The sequence below is a fragment of the Globicephala melas genome, chromosome 7 (genome assembly GCF_963455315.2).
Source record: "Globicephala melas chromosome 7, mGloMel1.2, whole genome shotgun sequence".
NCBI classification, from domain to species: domain Eukaryota; kingdom Metazoa; phylum Chordata; class Mammalia; order Artiodactyla; family Delphinidae; genus Globicephala; species Globicephala melas.
In genome coordinates this window covers 61,999,360-62,022,789 of record NC_083320.1, presented here as the reverse complement: position 1 = coordinate 62,022,789, position 23,430 = coordinate 61,999,360, and the positions used below count along the sequence as shown (strand labels likewise).

At 36.1% G+C, this 23,430-nt stretch overlaps 1 protein-coding gene across 1 annotated transcript in view; it reads left to right on the top strand.

Moving 5' to 3' along the window:
• UBR3 (ubiquitin protein ligase E3 component n-recognin 3) overlaps positions 1 to 23,430 on the top strand; it is a 230,774-nt gene that overhangs the window by 98,318 nt on the left and 109,026 nt on the right. The window contains exons 19-23 of the mRNA XM_060302279.1: positions 561 to 657; positions 14,788 to 14,929; positions 18,430 to 18,534; positions 19,611 to 19,784; positions 21,829 to 22,289. Coding sequence (XP_060158262.1) covers positions 561 to 657; positions 14,788 to 14,929; positions 18,430 to 18,534; positions 19,611 to 19,784; positions 21,829 to 22,289 — 979 coding nt within the window. The remainder of the gene's footprint in view (positions 1 to 560; positions 658 to 14,787; positions 14,930 to 18,429; positions 18,535 to 19,610; positions 19,785 to 21,828; positions 22,290 to 23,430) is intronic.

The following is a 23,430-nucleotide window of genomic DNA, read 5'->3' as shown; positions in this document are numbered from 1 at the left end:
AGCTATTAACATAAGCTTTGTGCACTTAATACTTAAAATCATCTTGTGTACCACCAATTGTACATACACTACACATGGGATAATGGTTCCTAATTGTGGAGAAGGTAAGGAGATCAGTTATAGCAAAAGAACAAATGTTTTATAAACCAAAAAGTGTTTATAAACTAAGCTCTTGAAAATCAATGACTCATTAATTTTTTAATTCAGCTTTCACATTTTTATCTTCGAATACTTTCAAAAATGTTAATGCATTGTGTTTCTTACTTTCTCATTGGCACTTTACAAAAAAAAGTGAGCTAAACTTTGATGGTGAGGCGTTATCACATTATAAAACTTCTTGCTCACTAGTTCTTGCTGAACTTAAGAGAACATTATAGTGACGAAATAATTTTTGATTTAGAAAAGTGGTCATTGCATCAAGCTTATTAAGGCAAATATATAATCAAATTAAACTTTCCCATCTTTTAAATATAAGATATACTTAAATGTAATTAGTCATTAGAGATTGACTTCATTCCTAAGAAGTCAGTGTTTTGTTTCTACTCTCTTTTGAATAATAGCTGAAGTCTGGGATCATGAGTTTGACCCCGTCATGGTCATTCTTCGAACAGTTTACCGTAGAGACGTGCAGTCTGCAATGGACAGATACACAGCATTGTAAGTACGTTATGTTAGTCAGTAAAATAATGGATATCTTGTGTTTATAGAGAAAAATTTCAGTTATAACACAAATGTGATAAGCTCATTAAAATATACTCAGTCTTTAGAGGAGAAAATATTTTTTAAGATTAGAAAAATAATCTGGCTGAGATTTATGTTCTCAAGATCTTGATCCAAAAACCTGACATTAATCTGATAAAAATAAATTTTATAAAACATCACAAATAAATGTAAAAAAATAACAAACTTATTTAGTTGCTCTTTGACCAGGAGAATTCAAAGCTTGGTTTTGTGTTGTCCTACTTTTAAAGCAGTAGAGGAGGCACAAGTTAAGAGACTAGAATTGTCTGATGTCAGAGATGATGGGTAGGTACAAAAAATATGGTAATATTGCTGTGTTCTTGACAACTGGGAAAACAGCCAAAGTAAAATGAATTTTATTTGTAAATATTTAACAAAGTAGTTAAAATGTTGATAATTGCCGAAAATTTTTGAAGGATATCTTTTTAATGGAGAATTCAGTTTTATATATTATTGTCGTAAACTGTTTTTTAATGTATTATTTCCTCCTATTTTTAAACATTAAATAGTTAATCTATTGCTGAACATTATAGGATATCGCCTTTTACTTGTGCTCAGTTTATTTGTGCTTAGTTAAACATTTTGAAAACAAGTTTAAAATGATACAAATGTCTTTGATCTTGAGAAAATATTTGTTCATATAACCATCAAAGTGTAAATACAGATATTGGGTGTAATTGAAACTTCTTTTTGCCAAGACTTTGCAGTAATGGATATATGCTGAATTTAAGAACCATCATAGATACCTCTGAAGAAAGTTTATAGTGTAGAAGTTTAGCATATTCTCCCTTCCCCTCACCCACCCCAAGAAAGACAAAAACGAAAAACAAAACTTACTTCAGCATCTCTCTCTACCTTTCTCTAAAACCCGTGGGAACATAGTCTGAGATTCTCCTCTCTCTGCTTTCTTAGCAACCTCTTTTTATGCTTTTCGTGTAGCTTTGTAACTATTTGTTTGCTTTGTAGGTTTTTACTAGACTCTTAGTTCCTTGAGGGAAGATATTTTTGTCTCTGTGTCTCTTTTATATCTTCAGAATCTATCTCAGTGCTGGCATATAAAAAGGCATTCAGCATATATTTGCTGAGTAAATAAATTTGAGTAGTTCATGCTGAAAAATGAAAACCATATCTGTAGAGCTATTTTTATTAAATTTTCCTCTTTCCTATTTTGCTATTTTTTCTCATAATCTCATTCTCCTCATTTGGCTTTTGAGTTCCTGTACAATGTCTGTATAGTTTCTTAGAAATACGTCTGAATTGCTGTGATGTTTTTTGGCAGTTTAAAAATCTTTGTTTACAGAAATGTGTATTTAAATAAAAGAATAATAACAAATAACAAATACACTTTAACTTCAGATTAAAATCATTTTCTTATAAATTAATCTCTGAAATTTTATATGCAATATTATATTAATACAACAATATTTTGTATATTTAAGATAAATATATCCGTGAAGAATGTGTTTGTTTCTATGTAAAACTTAAATTTTTTTGAAATTTATTTTGTATATGAAATATAACATCTTTTTCCTTTATGTGATATCACTTATATGACTGTATAATTGCCCGTTTCAGTTCTTAATATAACACAACTGGGAAATAAGCCTAAAGTGTAGGGCTTATTGGCTATTGGTCATTTGCATTTTCTTTCAGTTTTAAGGAACAAAAGTGGCAAAACTGATTTACTTAGTGTGATCCTTTTTTATTTCAAGAAGGTAATAGAAAGGCGTTTTGAAAAATTATAGAGAAAAATAATTAGGTAAATTAAAGCTATTGTGTCTTTATTTTTAGCATTAAAAAAATCTTATTTATTTTTTAACATCTTTATCGCAGTATAACTGCTCTACAATGGTGTGTTTCTGCTTTATAACAAAGTGAATCAGCTATACATATACATATATCCCCATATCCACTCCCTCTTGCGTCTCCCTCCCACCCTCCCTATCCCACCCCTCTAGGTGGACACAAAGCACCGAGCTGATCTCCCTGTGCTATGTGGCTGCTTCCTACTAACTATCTGTTTTACATTTGGTAGTGTATATATGTTCATGCCACTCTCTCACTTTGTCCCAGCTTACCCTTCCCCCTCCCCGTGTTCTCAGGTCCATTCTCTACATCTGCGTCTTTATTCCTATCCTCCCCCTAGGTTCTTCAAAACCATTTTGTTTTCTTGTTTTGTTTTTTAGTTTCCATATATGTGTTAGCAAACGGTATTTGTTTTTCTCTTTCTGACTTACTTCACTCTGTATGACAGATTCTAGGTCCACCTCAGTACAAATAACTCAATTTCGTTTCTTTTCATGGCTGAGTAATATTCCATTGTATATATGTGCCACATCTTTTTTAACCATTCATCTGTCGATGGACACTTAGGTTGCTTCCGTGTCCTGGCTATTGTAAATAGAGCTGCAGTGAACATTGTGGTACATGACTCTTTGAATTATGGTTTTCTCAGGGTATATACCCAGTAGTGGGATTGCTGGGTCGTATGGTAGTTCCATTTTTAGTTTTTTTTTTTTTTCCCTGTACGTGGGCCTCTCACTGTTGTGGCCTCTCCCGTTGTGGAGCACAGGCTCCAGATGTGCAGGCTGAGCAGCCATGACTCACGGGCCCAGCCGCTCCACAGCATGTGGGATCTTCCCGGACCGGGGCACAAACCCATGTCCCCTGCATCAGCAGGCAAAATCTCAACCACTGCGCCACAAGGGAAGCCCTATTTTTAGTATTTTAAGGACCCTCCATACTGTTCTCCACAGTGGCTGTATCAATTTACATTCCCACCAACAGTGCAAGAGGGTTCCCTTTTCTTCACACCCTCTCCAGCATTTATTGTTTGTAGACTTATTGATGATGGCCATTCTGACTGGTGTGAGGTGATACCTCATTGTAGTTTTGATTTGCATTTCTCTAATTATTAGTGAGGTTGAGCATCCTTTCATGTGTTTGTTGGCAATCTTCTTTGGAGAAATGTCTATTTAGGTCTTCTGCCCATTTTTGGATTGGGTTGTTTGTGTTTTCAGTATTGAGCTGCATGAACTGCTTGTAAATTTTAGAGATTAATCCTTTGTCAGTTGCTTGATTTGCAAATATTTTCTCCCATTCTGAGGGTTTTCTTTTCATCTTGTTTATGGTTTCCTTTGCTGTGCAAAAGCTTTTAAGTTTCATTAGGTCCCATTTGTTTATTTTTGTTTTTATTTCCATTTCTCTAGGAGGAGGGTCAAGAAGGCTCTTGCTGTGATTTGTCATAGAGTGTTCTATGTTTTCCACTAAGAGTTTTATGGTCTCTGGCCTTACATTTAGGTCTTTAATCCATTTTGAGTTTATTTTTGTGTATGGTGTTAGGGAGTGTTCTAATTTCATTCTTTACGTGTAGCTGTCCAGTTTTCCCAGCACCACTTATTGAAGAGGCTGTCTTTTCTCCATTGTACATTCTTGCCTCCTTTATCAAAAATAAGGTGACCATATGTGTGTGGTTTATCTCTGGGCTTTCTGTCCTTTTCCATTGATCTATATTTCTGTTTTTGTGCTGGTACCATACTGTCCTTATTACTGCAGCTTTGTAGTATAGTCTGAAGTCTGGCAGCCTGATTCCTCCAGCTCCGTTTTTCTTTCTCAAGATTGCTTTGGCTATTAGGGGTCTTTTGTGTTTCCATACAAATTGTGAATTTTTTTGTTCTAGTTCTGTGAAAAATACCATTGGCAGTTTGATAGGGATTGCACTGAATCTGTAGATTGCTTTGGGCAGTAGAGTCATTTTCACAATGTTGATTCTTCCAATCCAAGAATATGGTATATCTCTCCATCTATTTGTATCATCTTTTAATTTATTTCCTCAGTGTCTTATAGTTTTCTGCATTCAGTTCATTTTTCTCCTTACGTAGGTTTATTCCTAGGTATTTTATTCTTTTTGTTGCTGTGGTAAATGGGAGTGTTTCCTTCATATCTCTTTGAGATTTTTCATCATTAGTGTATAGGAATGCAAGAGATTTCTGTGCATTAATTTTGTATCCTGATACTTTACCAAATTCATTGATTAGCTCTAGTAGTTTTCTGGTAGCCTCTTTAGGATTTTCTATGTATAGTATCATGTCATCTGCAAACAGTGACAGCTTTACTTCTTCTTTTCCCATTTGGATTCCTTTTATTTCTTTTTCTTCTCTGATTGCTGTGGCTAAAACTTCCAAAACTATGTTAAATAATAGTGGTGAGAGTGGGCATCCTTGTCTTGTTCCTGGTCTAAGTGGAAATGGTTTCAGTTTTTCACCATTGAGAATGATGTTGGCTGTGGGTTTGTCATATATGGCCTTTTATTACTTTGAGGTAAGTTACCTCTCTGCCTACTTTCTGGAGGGCCTTTATCATAAATGGGTGTTGAATTTTGTCAAAAGCTTTCTCTGCATCTATTGAGATGATCATACGGTTTTTCTCCTCCAGTTTGTTAATTTGGTGTATCACATTGATTGATTTGCGTTTACTGAAGAACCCTTGCATTCCTGGGATAAACCCCACTTGATCATGGTGTATGATCCTTTTAACGTGCTGTTGGATTCTGTTTGCTAGTATTTTGTTGAGGATTTTTGCATCTATGTTCGTCAGTGATATTGGCCTGTAGTTTTCTTTTTTTTTTACATCTTTGTCTGTTTTTGGTATCAGGGTGATGGTGGCCTCGTAGAATGAGTTTGGGAGTGTTCCTCCCTTTGCTGTATTTTGGAAGAGTTTGAGAAGGATAGGTGTTAGTTCTTCCCTAAATGTGTGATAGAATTCACCTGTGAATTCTTTTGTTTTTTGGCTTTTGTTTGTTGGAAGATTTTTAATCACAGTTTCAATTTCAGTGCTTGTGATTTGTCTGTTTAGATTTTCTATATCTTCCTGGTTCAGTCTCGGAAGGTTGTGCGTTTCTAAGAATTTGTCCATTTCTTCCAGGTTGTCCATTTTGTTGGCATATAGTTGCTTGTAGTAATCTCTCATGATCCTTTGTATTTCTGTAGTGTCAGTTGTTACTTCTCCTTTTTCATTTCTAATTCTGTTGATTTGAATCTTCTCCCTTTTCTTCTTGATGAGTCTGGCTAATGATTTATCAATTTTGTTTTTCTTCTCAAAGAACCAGCTTTTAGTTTTATTGGTCTTTGCTATTGTTTCCTTTATTTCTTTTTCATTGATTTCTGATCTGATCTTTATGATTTCTTTCCTTCTGCTAACTTTTGGGTTTTTTTGTTGTTCTTTCTCTAATTGCTTTAGGTGTAAGGTTAGGTTGTTTATTTGAGATGTTTCTTGTTTCTTGAGGTAGGATTGTATTGCTATAAACTTTGCTCTTAGAACTGCTTTTGCTGCATCCCATAGGTTTTGGGTCGTCATGTTTTCATTGTCATTTGTTTCTAGGTATTTTTTGATTTCCTCTTTGATTTCTTCAGTGATTTCTTGGTTATTTAGTAGCGTATTGTTTAGTGTCCATGTGTTTGTGGTTTTTACAGGTTTTTTCCTGTAATTGATATCTAGTCTCATAGTGTTGTTTTTGGATAACATACTTGATATGATTTCAATTTTCTTAAATTTACCAAGGCTTGATTTGTGACCCAAGATATGGTCTATCCTGGAGAATGTTCCATGAACACTTGAGAAGAAAGTGTATTCTGTTGTTTTTGGATGGAATGTCCTATAAATATCAATTAAGTCCATCTTGTTTAAAATATCATTTAAAGCTTATGTTTCCTTATTTATTTTCATTTTGGATGATCTGTTCATTGGTAAAAGTGGGGTGTTAATGTCCCCTATGATTGTGTTACTGTCGATTTCCCCTTTTATGGCTGTTAGCATTTGCCTTATGTATTGAGGTGCTCCTCTGTTGGGTGCATAGATATTTACAATTGTTATATCTTCTTCTTGGATCGATCCCTTGATCATTATGTAGAGTCCTTCTTTGTCTCTTGGAATAGTCTTTATTTTAAAGTCTATTTTGTCTGATATGAGAATTGCTACTCCAGCTTTCTTTTGATTTCCATTTGCATGGAATATCTTCTTCCATGCACTCACTTTCAGTGTGTATGTGTCCCTAGGTCTGAAGTGGGTCTCTTGTAGACAGCATATATACAGGTCTTGTTTTTGTATCCCTTCAGCCAGTCTGTGTCTTTTAGTTGAAGCATTTAATCCATTTACATTTAAGGTAGTTATCGATATGTATGTTCATATTACCATTTTCTTAATTGTTTTGGTTTTGTTATTGTAGGTCTTTCTCTTCTCTTGTGTTTCCTGCCTAGAGAAGTTCATTTAGCATTTGTTGTAAAACTGGGTTGGTGGTGCTGAATTCTCTTAGCTTTTGCTTGTCTGAAAAGGTTTTAATTTCTCCATCAAATCTGAATGAGATCCTTGCTGGGTAGAGTGATCTTGGTTGTAGGTTTTTCCTTTTCACCACTTTAAATATGTCCTTCCACTCCCTTCTGGCTTGCAGAATTTCTGCGGAAAGATCAGCTGTTAACCTTATGGGGATTCCCTTGTATGTTATTTGTTGTTTTCCCCTTGCTGCTTTTAGTATTTTTTCTTTATATTTAATTTTTGACAGTTTGATTAATGTGTGTCTTGGCGTGTTTCTCCTTGGATTTATCCTGTATGGGACTCTCTGTGCTTCCTGTACTTGATTGACTATTTCCTTTCCCATATTAGGGAAGTTTTCAACTATAATCTTTCAAATATTTTCTTGGTCCCTTTATTTTTCTCTTCTACTTCTGGGACCCCTATAATTCGAATGTTGGTGCGTTTATTGTTGTCCCAGAGGTCTCTGAGACTGTTCTCAATACTTTTCATTCTTTATTCTGCTCTGCAGTAGTTATTTCCACTATTTTATCTTCCAGGTCACTTATCTGTTCTTCTGCCTCAGTTACTCTGCTGTTGATTCCTTCTAGAGAATTTTAAATTTCATTTATTGTGTTGTTCATCATTGTTTGCTCTTTCGTTCTTCTATGTCCTTGTTAAACGTTTCTTGTATTTTCTCCATTCTATTTCCAAGATTTTGGATCATCTTTACTATCATTACTCTGAATTCTTTTTCAGGTAGACTGCCTATATCCTCTTCATTCGTTTTGTCTGATAGGTTTTTACCTTGCTCCTTCATCTGCTGTGTATTTTTCTGTCTTTTCATTTTGCTTAACTTACTGTGTTTGGTGGTCTCCTTTTTGCAGGCTGCAGGTTCGTAGTTCCCATTGTTTTTAGTGGCTGCCCCCAGTAGCTAAGGTTGGTTCAGTGGGTTGTGTAGGCTTCCTGGTGGAGGGGACTAGTGTGTGTGTTCTGGTGTGTGAGGCTGGATCTTGTCTTTCTGGTGGGCAGGACCGTGTCTGGTGTTGTGTTTTGGGGTGTCTGTGACCTTATTATGATTTTAGGCAACCTCTCTGCTGATGGGTGGGGTTGTATTTCTGTCTTGCTAGCTGTTTGGCATAGGGTGTCCAGCACTGTAGGTTGCTCATCATTAAGTGGAGCTGGTCTTAGCGTTGAGATGGAGATCTCTGGGAGAGCTGTCTCCATTTGAATTTACGTGGAGCCGGGAGGTCTCTGGTGGTCCAGTGTCCTGAAGTGGGCTATCTCACCTTAGAGGCTCAGGCCTGACACCTGGCCAGAGCACCAAGACCCTGTCAGCCACATGGCTCAGAAGAAAAGGGAGGAAAAAAAAGAAAGAAGAGAAAAAAAAATAAAATTATTAAAAAAAAAATGATTAAAAATAAAAAAATACCAGAGTAATTTTAAAAAAAAAGAAAGAAAAAAGAGAGCAACCAAACCAAAAAACAAATCCACCAATGATAACAAGCACTAAAAACTATACTAAAAAATAAAAATAAAAACACAAACAAAAAAAATAACAGGTAGACAGAACCCTAGGACAAATGGTAAAAGCAAAGCTATACAGACAAAGTCACAGAAAGAAGCATACATATACACACTCACAAAAAGAGAAAAGGGAAACAATGTATATCTATCTATCTATATATATATATAAAAAAAAAGAGAGCAACCAAATCAATAAACAAATCTACCAGTGATAATAAGCCCTAAATACTAAATTAAGATAAACATAAAATCAGAAACAAATTAGCTGCAGAAAGCAAACCCAAGTCTACAGTTGCTCCCAAATTCCACCGCCTCAAGTTTGGGATGATTCGTTGTCTATCCAGGTATTCCACAGATGCAGGGTACTTGAAGGTGATTGTGGAGATTTAATCTGCTGCTCCCGAGGCTGCTGGGAGAAATTTTCCTTTCTCTTCTGTTTGCACAGCTCCTGGGGTTCAGCTTTGGATTTGGCCTTGTCTCTGCATGTAGGTTGCCTGAGGGTGTCTATTCCCCGCCCTGACAGGATGGGGTTGAAATAGCAGCTGATTAGGGGGCTCTGGCTCGCTCAGGCCACGGGGAGGGAGGGGTACGGAATGCAGGGTGAGCCTGCGGCGGCAGAGGCAGGCGTGATGTTACGACAGCCTGAGGCACACAGTGTGTTCTCCTGGAGAAGTTGTCCCTGGATCTTGGGGACCCTGGCAGTGGCGGGCTGCACAGGCTCCCGGGAGGGGAGGTGTGGTTAGTGACCTGTGATTGCCCTCAGGCTTCTTGGTGGCTACAGCAGCAGCCTTAGCGTTTCATACCCGTCTGTGGTGTCCACACCAATAGCCGTGGCTTGCATCCGTCTCTGGAGCTCATTTAGGTGGTGCTCTGAATCCCCTCTCCTCACGCACCCCGAAACAGTGGTCTCTTGCCTCTTAGGCAGGTCCAGACTTTTTCCTGGACTCCCTCCTGGCTAGCTGTGGTGCACTAGCCCCCTTCATGCTGTGTTCACGCAGCCAACCCCAGTCCTCTCCCTGGGATCTGACCTCTGAAGCAGGAGCCTCAACTCCCAGCCCCCAACCTGTCCCCGCTGGTGAGCAGACTAGCCTCTCAGGCTGGTGAGTGCTGGTTGGCACCGATCCTCTGTGTGGGAATCTCTCTGCTTTGCCCTCTACACCTCTGTTATTGCACTCCTCTGTGACTCTGACGCTTCCCCCCCTGCCTGCTCCCCATCTCTGCCAGTGAAGGGGCTTCCTAGTATGTGGAAACTTTTCCTCCTTCACAGCTCCCTCCCCTAGATGCAGGTCCCATCCCTATTCTTTTTGTTGTTGTTGTTTTGTTTTTTTGTGGTACACGGGCCTCTTACTGTTGTGGCCTCTCCCGTTGTGGAGCACAGGCTCTGGACGTGCAGGCTCAGCGGCCATGGCTCATGGGCCTAGCCGCTCCGCGGCATGTGGAATCTTCCCGGACCGGGGCACGAACCCGTGTCCCCTGCATCGGCAGGCGGACTCTCAACCACTGCGCCACCAGGGAAGCCCCCGTCCCTATTCTTTTGTCTCTGTTTTTTTCCTTTTCTCTTTTGCCCTGCCCAGGTACGTGGGGAGTTTCTTGCCTTTGGGGAAGTCTGAGGTCTTTTGCCAGCATTCAGTAGGTGTTCTGTAGGAGCTGTTCCACATGTAGATGTATTTCTGATGTGTTTGTGGGGAGAAAGGTGATCTCCACGTCTTACTCTTCTGCCATCTCGAAGGTCCCTCTCTATTTATTTATTTATTTTGGCTGTGCTGGGTCTTTGTTGCTGCGTGCAGGTTTTTTCTTCTTGTGGCGAGTGGGCTACTCTTCATTGCAGTGTACAGGCTTCTCATTGCGGTGGCTTCTCTTTTTGCGGAGCATGCACTCTAGGTGCGCGGGCTTCAATAGTTGTGGCACACGGCCTCAGTAGTTGTGGCTCGTGGGCTCTAGAGCATAGGCTCAGTAGTTGTGGCACATGGGCTTAGTTTCTCCACAGCATGTGGGATCTTCCCGGACTAGGGCTCAAACCCTTATCCCCTGCTTTGGCAGGCAGATTCTTAACCACTTCACCACCAGGGAAGTCCTGCTGTTATGTCTTTAGAATCTGCCTTGATGCAGGGCACTTTGTAGATAATCAGTAATTGCTAAATGAATGAAAAGTAAGTTTCTTAAAATTTTTTTGTGCTGAGAGTTTAAGTGAAAATAAGCCATTTTCATTGTGTGATGTTTAGACCTTTAGAATTTTAGGATCTTATTGCTGGAAAAGCCCTTCAAGATCTTCTCTCCAGCTTCTGTAGAAATGTCTTTGGAGCCATCACTGGAAGAGGGGGTTGGGCAACAGCAACAGAAGGCCTAAGAGAGTGGAGGTGGCTCATCCCGTTTTCCTCACTCCCTTCCAAATACCCCTTAATGGGCAATTCAGCTTTTAAAATGAAAAGAACAAAAACAAAAAACAACAAGAACAGAAACAAACCAACAGTTGGAAAACCATCCATTCAATTCATTGTTATATTTTACATTGTTATATTTTACATATGAGTTTACAAAACCATCCATTCAATTCATTCAACTCATATTTTACATACGAGTTTACAAAACCATCCATTCAATTCATTGTTATATTTTACAACTTCCAGAGAAGTTCAGTGAAATACGTTTGTTAATGGCAGTATTGGAACTATTGTCTAGACCATTTCCAAAAGACAAATGTGATTTTTATATAGTGGTTACTTTAAATTCAGCTGGAAAGCAAATCTTTTTGAACTGTAATTTCTGATATTTCTGTTGCTTCCCATCTCCCATCTTGAAGGTTAATGGCTGCTGGCCCATGTTTTAAAGTATGATGTATGAGTTTATATATGTCATTTATGTCTCAAGCTAGTCAGTAATTAAGTGTTGGTTTGAGTCACTTAAAATTTTTTTTGTTGTCATGTAGCTTTTCATTTGCATCATTTCATTAATGATTTTGAAAAGAGCAGTCAGAATGGTGTATTACCTGCTGCCTTGAACAAATATATAACCTTTATTTCAGAGCACTTTATTAATCTAGGTGCTGCGTATTTAGGGGCCTAGTGCTTAAAGCAAACAAAGAAATAAAATAAAAACTAAAAATTGCTTTTCTATGCTAAATGAAATAGAATAATTGAAACATTTAATCATAGGCTATTGAGATTGTTTTGAAAATTATGCTTATATGTAGCCACTATAGTTTTATATAGAAACCAGTTTTTTTTTTTTTTAAAGCAAACTTAATGGCATCCTCTTCTTGAATCATAGATGCAATTCATTTCTTTGGTATGTTGATGGTAATTTTTTTTTTTGAGCAGAGAAAGGTTTATTGCAGGGCTAAGCAAAGGGAACAGGTGGCTTGTGCTGTAAAAAACCCCAAATTCCCCCATGGTTTTCAGGGAGAAGTTTTTATAGGCAAAATATGGGGTGAGGGCTGCAGGGTGTGTGACTTCCTTCTGGTTGGTTGGTGGTGAGGAAACAGGGTGGTGCCCCAGGAATCTTATGCTCAGCCTGAAGTCACCATCCTCCACCTGGGTGGGGTCCCCAGTTCCTGGGTGTATGACTATTGTCTTCATTCCCTTCACATCCCAGGGACCCTTCTTTTGCTCCATAAAGGTGACCAGGTCTGGCTTAGAGACAGGACCCAAGGAGACCAGGTTTTTATAGTTCTCTAACATCTCATCCCTGTACAATTCCCATGGAGTGCTGTCCAGAAATTCCCACTTATCCTGAGAAGATTCTATGACTACATTCTGGAATGTCAACAATCCCTGAGAAGCTGCCATTTCCTCCTTTTCTTCGTCTTGTCTGGGTCATTTTCTCATCGATATTACGTTGAGGAATCACATCAGCATCTTGAGAATATGCCTTTGCTCCTAACATACCCACAGGCAGAAGGATCTTGAAATGCTGAAAAGGTCAACTTTTCCTGTCCTTGTCTCAGAAGATATTCAGGAAAAATCATCTCCTATAGGGAGACCAAACTATGAATTCATTCTTTCCTGTTTCTAGGTGTTCTCACCTCATATAGAGGTCAGGAAATTCTGCTAACACGGGGTATGTGGGCTGTACTGACTTTCCCCTTCCAAACCCATGTAACAGGAAACCATGTTGCCTCTCCTTGTAATTTATTATTTTTAAGATTTTTTCCCCCTCCCTACATGATATTTGTTTCCTCTAAGTTGAGTTTTCTACTGTTCAGTCTCTAGCTTTTATGTTAGCTGCATTCTTTGGATGTCTGATAATTCTGGCTGCTTGTGGTGAAGAGCTCTCCATGCCTTGGTGGATCTTTGTAGATTCTGAGCTTTAACATGGTGTGATTTGGGCAGGCAGGTTTGTTGAGAAGCCCTTATGTTAGTCTCTTTAGAACTTCCTTTTTGGTTTTGTCAGATTCCTCAGAGAAGTATTTTCAAATATTGCCTAGAAGGTAATGGTCTGGCTGCCATTATTTTGTGAACGGAATGGAGTCAGAGCCTAAGTGCTCTGAGTCAAAATGCATATGATGACTTTCTTTTTTTTCCTCTGTCATTTTTCTCACATTCTGCTGGCTCACATTAAGCCTGGTGATGGGGTGGAAATATGTAATGTACCAGCAGTGAGGCACCTCATGTCATATGGCATATTCCTCTTTTAAGGAAGTGATCCAACAGTTGGGAACAACAATACATTCTTCCATAGAGAGTGTTCCAAATGCAAGAATAATGGGACTCAAGCAGTTTGGTCTTGGCCATACCTCCTCCTATTGTTTTAGGTCAATACCATAGCTTAAGAAAACTTCAGAGACAAAGATTTCTAAGAAGGAATTTGCATAAAGAGGGTGAAATCTCAGTGGCTCTCAAAGGACACATGGACTTTCTAGGCATACGATGATTTTAATCGCCCATCCTCCTACCCTTAACTGTGCTTGCGTTTTACCTTCTCCAGAGATGAACTCTCTAGCCAGAATTCTGTTGGGGTGGGGGAGAAGCAGTTTTCATGCAATCCTCATTTTAGCCTCCTATCTCCCCAACTCCAGTTATTGAAGAACCAGATGTTTCCAGTTTCTGAGCCTTTTGAGGATTCTGCAGTGTAATTGGGGTTGATTCTCAGCTGTCCGCATTGCCTTCCTGTGATGTGGCTTTCTTAGGTTTACTAGAGTCAACATGTATCCATTTGCTTTCCAAATGACAAAAGTTTGCATTTTTTTTTTTTTTTTTTTTGGAATTTCTTCATCCTGGTGCTTTTCATCCTTTAAGAAATACCATTACTATATTTTTATTGGAGTTTTGAGTGAAAGTAAAATTAAATATTTATGTTCATTCTGTCATTTTAACTTCAAGTGCTGAATGTATAACTCACTTGCATTCTCTGGATTACTGGGTGAGGTTGAGCCTTTAAAAAAAACTTATTAATTTTCCTTCATGATTCTTGGTATGAGATTGGTGTATGGATTATTCTTCGATGATTTTTCTGTTAGATTGTCTAAAGTTTATCAGTTCTAAAGTTTTACTTTTGTATTTGGATTTTTAATCCACCTGGAGTTGATTTTTATATGTAGAGTGAAGTAGTGATTTATTTATTTTTTTTCCCCTACAGAAAACCAGCTCCAGGACTATTTATTGAACAATCCATCCTTTTCTCACTGATTTGTAATGCTAATTCTGTCATATACAATTGATCCTCATTATTTGCAAATTCTATTTTGCAAATTTGGCTACTTGGTAAAATTTATGTTTATGCCCGAAATCAATACTCGGAGCAATTTCTTGGTTAGTCACAGATCTCAGTGGATATGCAGAGGGCACCTAGGTTGAAGTGGAACAAAGCAAAACTCTACCCTCTTGTTTCAGCTCATACTGTAAATGTGTCCTTTTCATGGTCAATTTAGTGCTATGTTTTTGCATTTTTGTCCTTTGGTGATTTCGTTGTTTAAAATGGTCCCCAAGTGTAGTGCCACAGTGCTGTTTAGTGTTCCGGAGGGCAAGAAGGCTTTGATGTGCCTTACAGAGAATATTTTTTGTCAGATAAGCTTTTTTCAGGCTGTTATAGTGCTGTTGGCTGTGAGTTCAATGGTAATGAATCAATAATATGATACATCCAGAAAAAGGTAGAGGAAGTTATGATCTGTACCTAAGGCTATTCCAAAAAGTGCTAAAGTAACATATATAGTGTGTGATGAAGCTATGGAATCACTATTTAAATTACATTTTAATCTTGAGTCTATCATCTAATTTTAGTATTGTTTTATTTTTACAGTTTAAAACAGAGTGGAAAATTCCCTGGAAATCCCTGGCCTCCCTATAAGAAAAGGACGCCACTCCATCCCAGCTATAAAGGTCTCATGAGACTTTTGCACTGTAAAACTTTACACATTGTGCTATTCACTCTGCTTTACAAGGTACAGTAGTAATTCAAATAGAAAGACTCAGATTAGAATTTATTACCATAATTTGTAAATAAAAGTGCTAAAGGATAATATTTACATAAAAATACTATTTATAAAGTAAAGTGTATTTATATGTTTAAGATGTGTGAGGATATGTCATAATCACATATATATGAATTGTATTCTTTATGTAATTTCAAATCTAAGTTGAAAATAACAGCTATACCATTTTTGGGGGGAAACTATTCATATTATCAGTTTCAGATAGGAATTTTTTTTATGGTTTCTGTGCCACAAGAAGTGAAATATTCTGTGAGTACAGGAAGAATGAAATGAACAGTAGGGACCAAACAACCACCAGAATCCACTAAAATGACAAAACTAACATGGCAGCCATAGGAGCCAGTGACCCTGTGTTTAGGCGTGTTCTCTTGGCTTTCTTCCTCTGATCAGGAATGTGACATGGAGGGATTTGAATGGGCTCCTAAGTGACACCATTAAGGATTTTCTTTCGTTAAATACCTTAGAAACTCAAAAGGTGATGCTTTTACTTTTTTGTTACCTAGAATTTGTTTTATCCTTGGGTCTTCTCACACAGAACGGACTTACTTATTTGGCTAACATTAGTTGTGTACTCAAAAATTGTATACATAATATCATGGAGTATGTGTATATATATATAACAGGCATATTTATGTTCTAACCTGGATAAGAAATGAAAGACAAACTATACTCATGTTATATAGGTAAAATAACTATAGACATTTATAAAGTAACTAGACACGATAAACATTATACAGTTAGATACAAAAAAAACCTATTATTTCTTCTTTCTAATTAGAATTTGAAAAATTAAATTAAAAAGTAAGCCTATTAGGCAAATTTACAATTACTACATATGCATTATTTAAATTACTTAAATTAAATTTAGTTAAGTAGACACTTTAGTTTTTTTCTTGTTTGCTGTGTAAACAAATATAACTTTTAGATTTCTGCACCCCCTATTCTTTTTAACTCTACCCCATGACCAGTTTTTTGTTTTACTTGTAAAAATTACTCCTGTTAAAATTTTAGACATGCGCTTCAAAAAAACATCTTGAATGGTTTATTTTCATTAATTTCTAAGAGAATTATTCAGTAAAATGATTTAAAATGTTCTTTTTTTCATTAAAAAAAGTAGAATATTTTTTCTTACTAAAAAGATATCTGTGGTTTTGATTTTTTACAAATAGATTTTTTTTTGAATGTCTACTTAGTGCCAGATTTTGTTTCAAATACTTTATATACACTTACATACATTACTTTGTTTAATTCTAGGAAACTTCCTTATGAGTGAAAGTTCTGTTGTTATTCTCATTTTTCAGATATGATTTTTAAGTTTTAGAGATTAAATAACTAGTTCAGATAGTGAAGCTAAGTACATATATTGGGTTGGGCAAAAAGTTTCTTTGGGTTTTTCCGTAACATCTTACAGATAATAAATGTCAGTAATTCTTGATTTAAAAATTAAAGAAGCCTACTGCAAATGATTTGTGTCCTTTCAAGTTAAATTTTTTCAACCTTTTTATTTGCTTACTGTAAAAATAATATTTCATCAAAAATAGAAAGGCAATATTGTTATAAGATTATTATGAACAAATTTTTTAAAATCTCAACTTTGTAATAGTTTTCATGACTTTTATGATAATAGAAGAACCTTTAATTGACATTGCATTGGCAGGTCAACTTTCTAAAAATCAGTGTCAGTAAACGATTTCATCTCCTGCCATGTTTAATATTAAAAGACTTTAATATAGAACATGTTGATAAAAATCCCCAGAAACGATTATTTTTTTTTGTAGTACCTAATAAAGTTTTTTCTTTTCTTAGCCCTTAAGTTACTCATTTGAAGCTGTAAGATGTAATGCCATAGGGTTTCAAGCCAAAATTTATTTGATTTTAGCTAGTAATGCTCTATTTATTAAGAGGAGGCAGAGTAGTAATGATAGGCAATCCTTGGGAGTTTGAAACTGTTCCAGTATTGCTTGTGCTAGCTGAGTGTGTGGCTGAGCCTTGGTTTCCTCCCTGTAAAGTACTGGATTAGAAAACATGACCTTTGTTGCCTCCCAGCCTTCAGTCCCCTCTTACTGTTCTTGCTCCTCCCACTATTCATACCACCTATCTACTATTTATTGAACACCAATTGCTAGATACTGTATGAAGCAAGTTACAGATAGTGATCATGTAATCCTTGCAATAATTCTGGACTGCTCTTCCAGTTTTAAAGATGAGAAAACTTAAGGCCAGTTGTTGCTCAAGGTCAAATAGCTAAGTATATACAGAATTTGTATAAAAAAACAGGTTTTTAAAAGGTTTTGAAAGTCTATTCTCCTCACCACTGTGCCACACAAAATATGAATGGAAAAGCCTTCTCAGTAGTCAGAATAAGCATTAGAAAGTCAGTGAACTGAAAGTCTTTATTTTTTAGTCACAATAGATTAGCTCCTAAGTGACTAAGTCCTTTCCGAGCTCCCTCTGCCGTTTGGGCAGTTTCTGCTAGGCTCAGCCTAGACTGGCCTCTTTTTTTGTTCTCTGTAGTCTCATCTGCAGCTGACAATGCCACTCCCCGCAGAAGCTCTTCCTCTTACCCCTTCTATAGTTTGACCAGATGGCTTTTTTTTTTTTTTTTAATAATGAAGACAACATGATAGTTGCCAGGCTGTTTTTTTCTTATGGTATTCTATGTGTCTTCTGGTTAATAGTTTGTTGCAGCATATTGAATGAGTAATTGGTGTAGGTTAGCCCCAAAGTCCTGCATAAATTGTGTAAGGCTTGCATTGTGTATTCCGTGTATAAGGTCAGATTTATCAGTATTTCCTCAGAGAAGCCTCTCTCCTAACCACTTGCATTTCTTTTTCCTTTCTCACTCATAAAAACCACACATTGCATACACATTTACACAACAGCACAAAACACTCAGGTTCAGAACTTTAATTTTAGAGACAGATTTTAAGAATATTAATGTTCCATAAACAATTATTTTGCTCCCAGTTATATGCCAGGTGCTATGCCAAACACATTTGCATGAATTATCCTATTTAACAAACTTATTTATCTGATATCTTTGTCATCAGGAGAAGAGTGTCAGCAACTTAGAATGTAAAATAGTCTTGTTAAATTACTTTATTAGATACTAGTATTTTTATAATAATGGTTTTAGTGGATTATTTAATGTCTTAACCTTTAGGAAATCAGTGAACTAATATCTCTGGATATTGCCTAAAATACTGTGTGATCTTGAGAGGGAACCTGTTTTACTGGTTTTATTTTTGTCTTTTCACCAAGGTATGGCTTTATTTACGTATCTGATTATGAATTTTGTATATATATGTACATATGCATACATGCACATATATATGTGTATATGTATTTTATGTTACTTTCATCTATAGCATTAAAATATTTTTTGATATTTAAGTGAAATATGTTTTGTGGAAAAAAGTAATTACAGGGCATCTTTTCCCTTTTTAAAGATTTTGATGGATCATCAAAATCTGTCAGAACATGTACTCTGCATGGTTTTATATCTGATTGAATTAGGACTTGAAAATTCAGCTGAAGAGGAATCAGATGAAGAGGTAAGTAGTTTCTTGTATTTTTAAATGTTAAAGTTATGACATGCCTTAATAAAAGGTTGTATGTCATCTTGAAAGGTATTTATGGATTCATCATACTCAGATGAAAATCTTCCTAAGAACTATTGGAAAAGGCCCTTTTTAATCTTCACATACATATGTTCTTTGAGAGGTTTCACTAATACATTAAACTCCATTTGTAGAATTACTGAATTTGAAATTCGTAATTCATAATATGTAGATCTAAGAAACGTGGTTAGTGCACTTTTGGTGTTATGCTAATAGCATTGATTACTGGTAAATAATTGTTATGTTAGGAATTCAGTCTAGAAATTCTAATAATTTGATTAGGGATTAATTTTGAATAGCAAATTGTTTCTGTAAAGGTTTTAAGTTAATGGAGTAAGTATTGTTATAAGGGAGAATGTTTACTTAAGAATACAAGTTGTTAATCAGTTTCAGGATTTTATAAGTATCACTTCCATAAAAGTAATTGTCACTACAAATTGATTTTATAATTAATTGATATTTTCCTCATCCCGTCCCTCCAAAAAGACAGAATACATAATAAACATAATAACAGCAAAAAAACAAACAAGAAAAAACCAGACAAGTAAAAAGACTAGGCTGTACTTTATATTCTAAGTTGAGTCAACATATATTCTTTCATAGATATTAAAAGGTCATTACGATTCCTCTAAGACTAAGTCAGACTTTTGGTTGATTTTTCAGACTTTCTTCTACAGTTAGTCCAAATTAGCATTATTTGACTGTATTATGAGTTATTCCTAATGGTTGATGAATAATATTCTGTACTAAGTATTTCCAAATTGAAAAGTGTATTTTTTTCTGGAGAAGTTTAGCTGACTTCCATTGGACTTACCTATATTAGTACTGAGAAATTTGTTCTAAAATTTTGTGTTTGTATTTGGTTTTATTAGCACTTTGTGATTTGTGAACGAGACTATAAGGGATTCAGGAATATGACTGGCAATAGACTATTATTTGGGCTTGTTACATTTCCACTGTACCTTAGACCAGATTGGCAAGGTTTGATATTCATTATGTTTATGTTTTAGGCATCAGTAGGTGGACCAGAACGTTGTCATGACAGTTGGTTTCCTGGTAGTAACTTAGTATCAAACATGCGACACTTTATAAATTATGTTAGAGTGAGAGTTCCAGAGACTGCTCCGGAAGTGAAGAGAGACTCACCTGCAAGTACCAGCTCTGATAGCTTGGGTTCTTTACAAGTAAGTGTAAAAGAGAGAACAAAAAAAAGGAAAGACTTTGTTACGTTGGGTTGTGTTATTTAGATCATCCTATCATATCCAAAAGAAAAATAAATGTGGTTGTAGATAATTTTAAATTGTCTTTTATTTCCTCTGATATATCTAAGCAACTTTTGCCTCACCCATCTTTTTCCTTTAATCTGCCAGAGTTCACGTCGGCCTAAAGTTCTTCAAAGAGAGGTAGAAGTATATAATATTTGCATTAACTAGCAATATGGCTTTAACTGGAAATGGGGACAAATGCTGAAGTATTTGTGTGTATATGTGTGTGTTTAATATAGATTAAAAAATGTTTAATGTGTGTGTGTATTTTTTAAACGCAGTAATTTCGGCTTAATTTTAAAGAAAATTCATATTATTGAACTTAAAAAATAATACTGCATATTTAATGGTGGGTTTTTCTTAGTAGTGTTAGTATTTTGGGCCAATTATAAGCGGCACATTTCAGTCTGTTTACATTTAGCATTGTTACTAACATCTTAAAAATGAATGTTCCCTAAATCAAAATAAATTTAATCTTTAGTTGCTGGTGGCATGCCCATTCACAACTTTTTTTTTTTGCTCCTATGGCAGTTAATTAACTTTGATAACATAAGCCCACAAAAATCTTAAACTCCATATATTGTGTATTTGGACGCATTTTGAAAATCAGCTCTCTCATTGCATGTAGCTTAATTAATTTATAGAAAGCAGAAATGAAAAATCTTGATATGACAGGGCAAGTAACTAAATTTAAATACCTCTAATTCCTACAATATAGATTTTTGCAAGTAAAGAACATTGAATCAGACATTTCTTGTTGAAGAGTCCATTTGTAGGAACTTTCTTTGTCTTTGACAATATGTTTTTGCTGTGAACACCATAAAGAATTTTGATTAAAATATTGGAATCTATAAGCAGCAGCCTTTGCCTCTAATGCTGATAGAGAGTATGTTGAAAAACAGCTTGGATGTTAAAAAAAAAATAATGTATGTTATAATTTAGCTCATAAAAAGCTCAACTGATTGAAGTATCCTTTCTATGCTTGCTTAAAAAAAATTAATGAAATCCATTAAACTAGCTTGTATCTTAATTAAAAGATGATTTCTAAGAGCCCTAATGCAGTTTGACTGCTTTAGCAGAAAAGACTAGTTTGAAGATAAATTATTGAGAGAAATGGTTTTAAAAAATCTGTTCAAATAACAAATTATAGTGATATTTAAATATGAAAGAGATTAGTTTGATTTTTCATCTTTATATTTCACTTTAGTAACTTAAAGCATTTGTGTTAGAATTAATTTTCAAACTTTTGAAGTTCCTTAAAAATGAAATTAATTAGCAGTTCAGATTCATTAATTTGGTAAAAATTAATTTATAATTTTCTTAAGTGGAAGATATCGTGGTCTTCTAGAAGTTGGTAAAGAGTATAGTATTCTTTTTTTTTTTTTTTTTTTGTGGTATGTGGGCCTCTTACTGCTGTGGCCTCTCCCATTGCGGAGCACAGGCTCCGGACACACAGGCTCAGCGGCCATGGCTCACGGGCCCAGCCGCTCCGCGGCATGTGGGATCTTCCCGGACCGGGGCACGAACCCATGTGCCCTGCATTGGCAGGCGGACTCTCAACCACTGCGCCACCAGGGAAGCCCAAGAGTATAGTATTCTTGATGAATGTTGGATAGAATAGCTTTTATTCCTTTAATCTGATGAAGGACTTTGTTTATGATTCCTCTTTAATATGGCTGTAGAAACTACTCAAGCTTTGTCTATTTTCCCTGGTAGGTAGGCCCAGGAGGTTGTAAAACAGGTGTTACTGTGGCTAATCGCCTTTCTCGATGTTTCCAGGTTGAGTGGGACTAAGTATATTTGAGAGAAGTGAAGAGACAGATTTACTTAAAGAGCAAATAAATAAATCTTTGGATGAAACTTTGAACATTCCCTTTTGAAAATGTAGTACTAATATGGTTTTAAACTTGACACTTGAGTAACTTCTCTTGATTTTTCTTTTTCTTTCTCTTTTGAATGGTAGAATTCTGGTACAGCTCAAGTTTTCAGCTTAGTAGCAGAGCGTAGAAAGAAGTTTCAGGAGATCATCAATCGCAATAGCAGTGAAGCAAATCAGGTGGTTCGTCCTAAAACTTCAAATAAATGGTCTGCACCTGGTTCAGCTCCACAGTTAACTACAGCCATTTTGGAAATTAAAGAAAGCATATTGTCTTTGTTAATTAAACTTCACCACAAACTCTCAGGAAAACAAAACTCCTACTATCCTCCCTGGCTTGATGACATAGAAATTTTAATCCAACCAGATATACCTAAATATAGTCATGGAGATGGTATAACTGCAGTAGAAAGAATTTTACTAAAAGCTGCATTGCAAAGCAGAATGAACAAACGCATCATTGAAGAGATATGTAGAAAAGTGACCCCTCCTGTACCACCCAAAAAGATCACTGCTGCAGAGAAGAAAACACTGGACAAAGAAGAAAGGTAATTTTTATTTTTAATGCTTTAAACTAATGTATGGTACAGTTGAAGATTTTATATTACCACCCCCCATCCCCACTTTGGCCATCTGAGGCTAATCACCTGGATGTTTATCAGCTGTAATCATAGCTGATTAGTTTGTAAGGTAAATGGAATCAAAGATAGTCAGTGCTTGTGCATTTAGCATGCTTGAGTTAGTTATCATTTACATTTAGAATACATATGGTGACAGCCATATGTATTCTAAATGTAAATGTACATGTATGTATTTAAAGGTGAGCTGTAGAGTGCGTAGCTCATTGTTTTAATTAAAGAAACATACTGAAACTTATAAGTTTATTATAAGTTTACAAAGGAGTAGTATAGGAGACCAAACACATATTCTATCAGTGCTATTATTATTTAAACATTTTTGGAGGTCTCCTACGTCTTTGAGCATCTACGGCACATTTTTGTTTGTTTCCATTTCTTCCTTGATGACAAATTTTTGTCCTTTGAGGATGGGTTTAATTTTTAAAACCTTTTTATTTTGAAGAAATCTCAAACTTACAGAAATGTTTCAAGGATAATACAAAGAACTTCCTGGATCATTTCAGAGTAAGTTGCTTTACCCTGGAATACTTTAGCGCGTGTTTTTTAGGAATAAGGTCGTTTTCTTACCTAATCAGAATACACCTTTCAAAATAAGGGAATCAACATTTTATTTAGTACGATAAAATCCCTAGATCCCAAGTTTTGACAGTTGTCCCAGTAACGTGTCTCAGAGCAAAAAGATCCAGTCCAGAATCACTCATTGCATTTTGTTGTCATGTCTCTTTGGTCTCCTTCAGCATGGAATAGTTTCCTCAGTTTTTCCTTTATTTTCTTGACCTTGGCACTTTTGAAGATTATAGAGCAATAGACACTGTAGAATGTCCCTCAACTTGGGCTTGTCTCCTTTCCTATTATGTTTGGATTCCGATGAAGCACCTTTGAGAGGAATATCAAGGAAGTGTTGCTGGGGAGTTGCCTGGTGGCCTAGTGGTTAGTATTCCGGGCTTTCACTGCCATGGCCCGGGTTCAATCCCTGGTTGGGGAACTAAGATCCTGCAAGTTGCGTTGGCCTGGCCAAAAAAAAAAAAGGAAGTGTTGCTGTTTTCTTTTG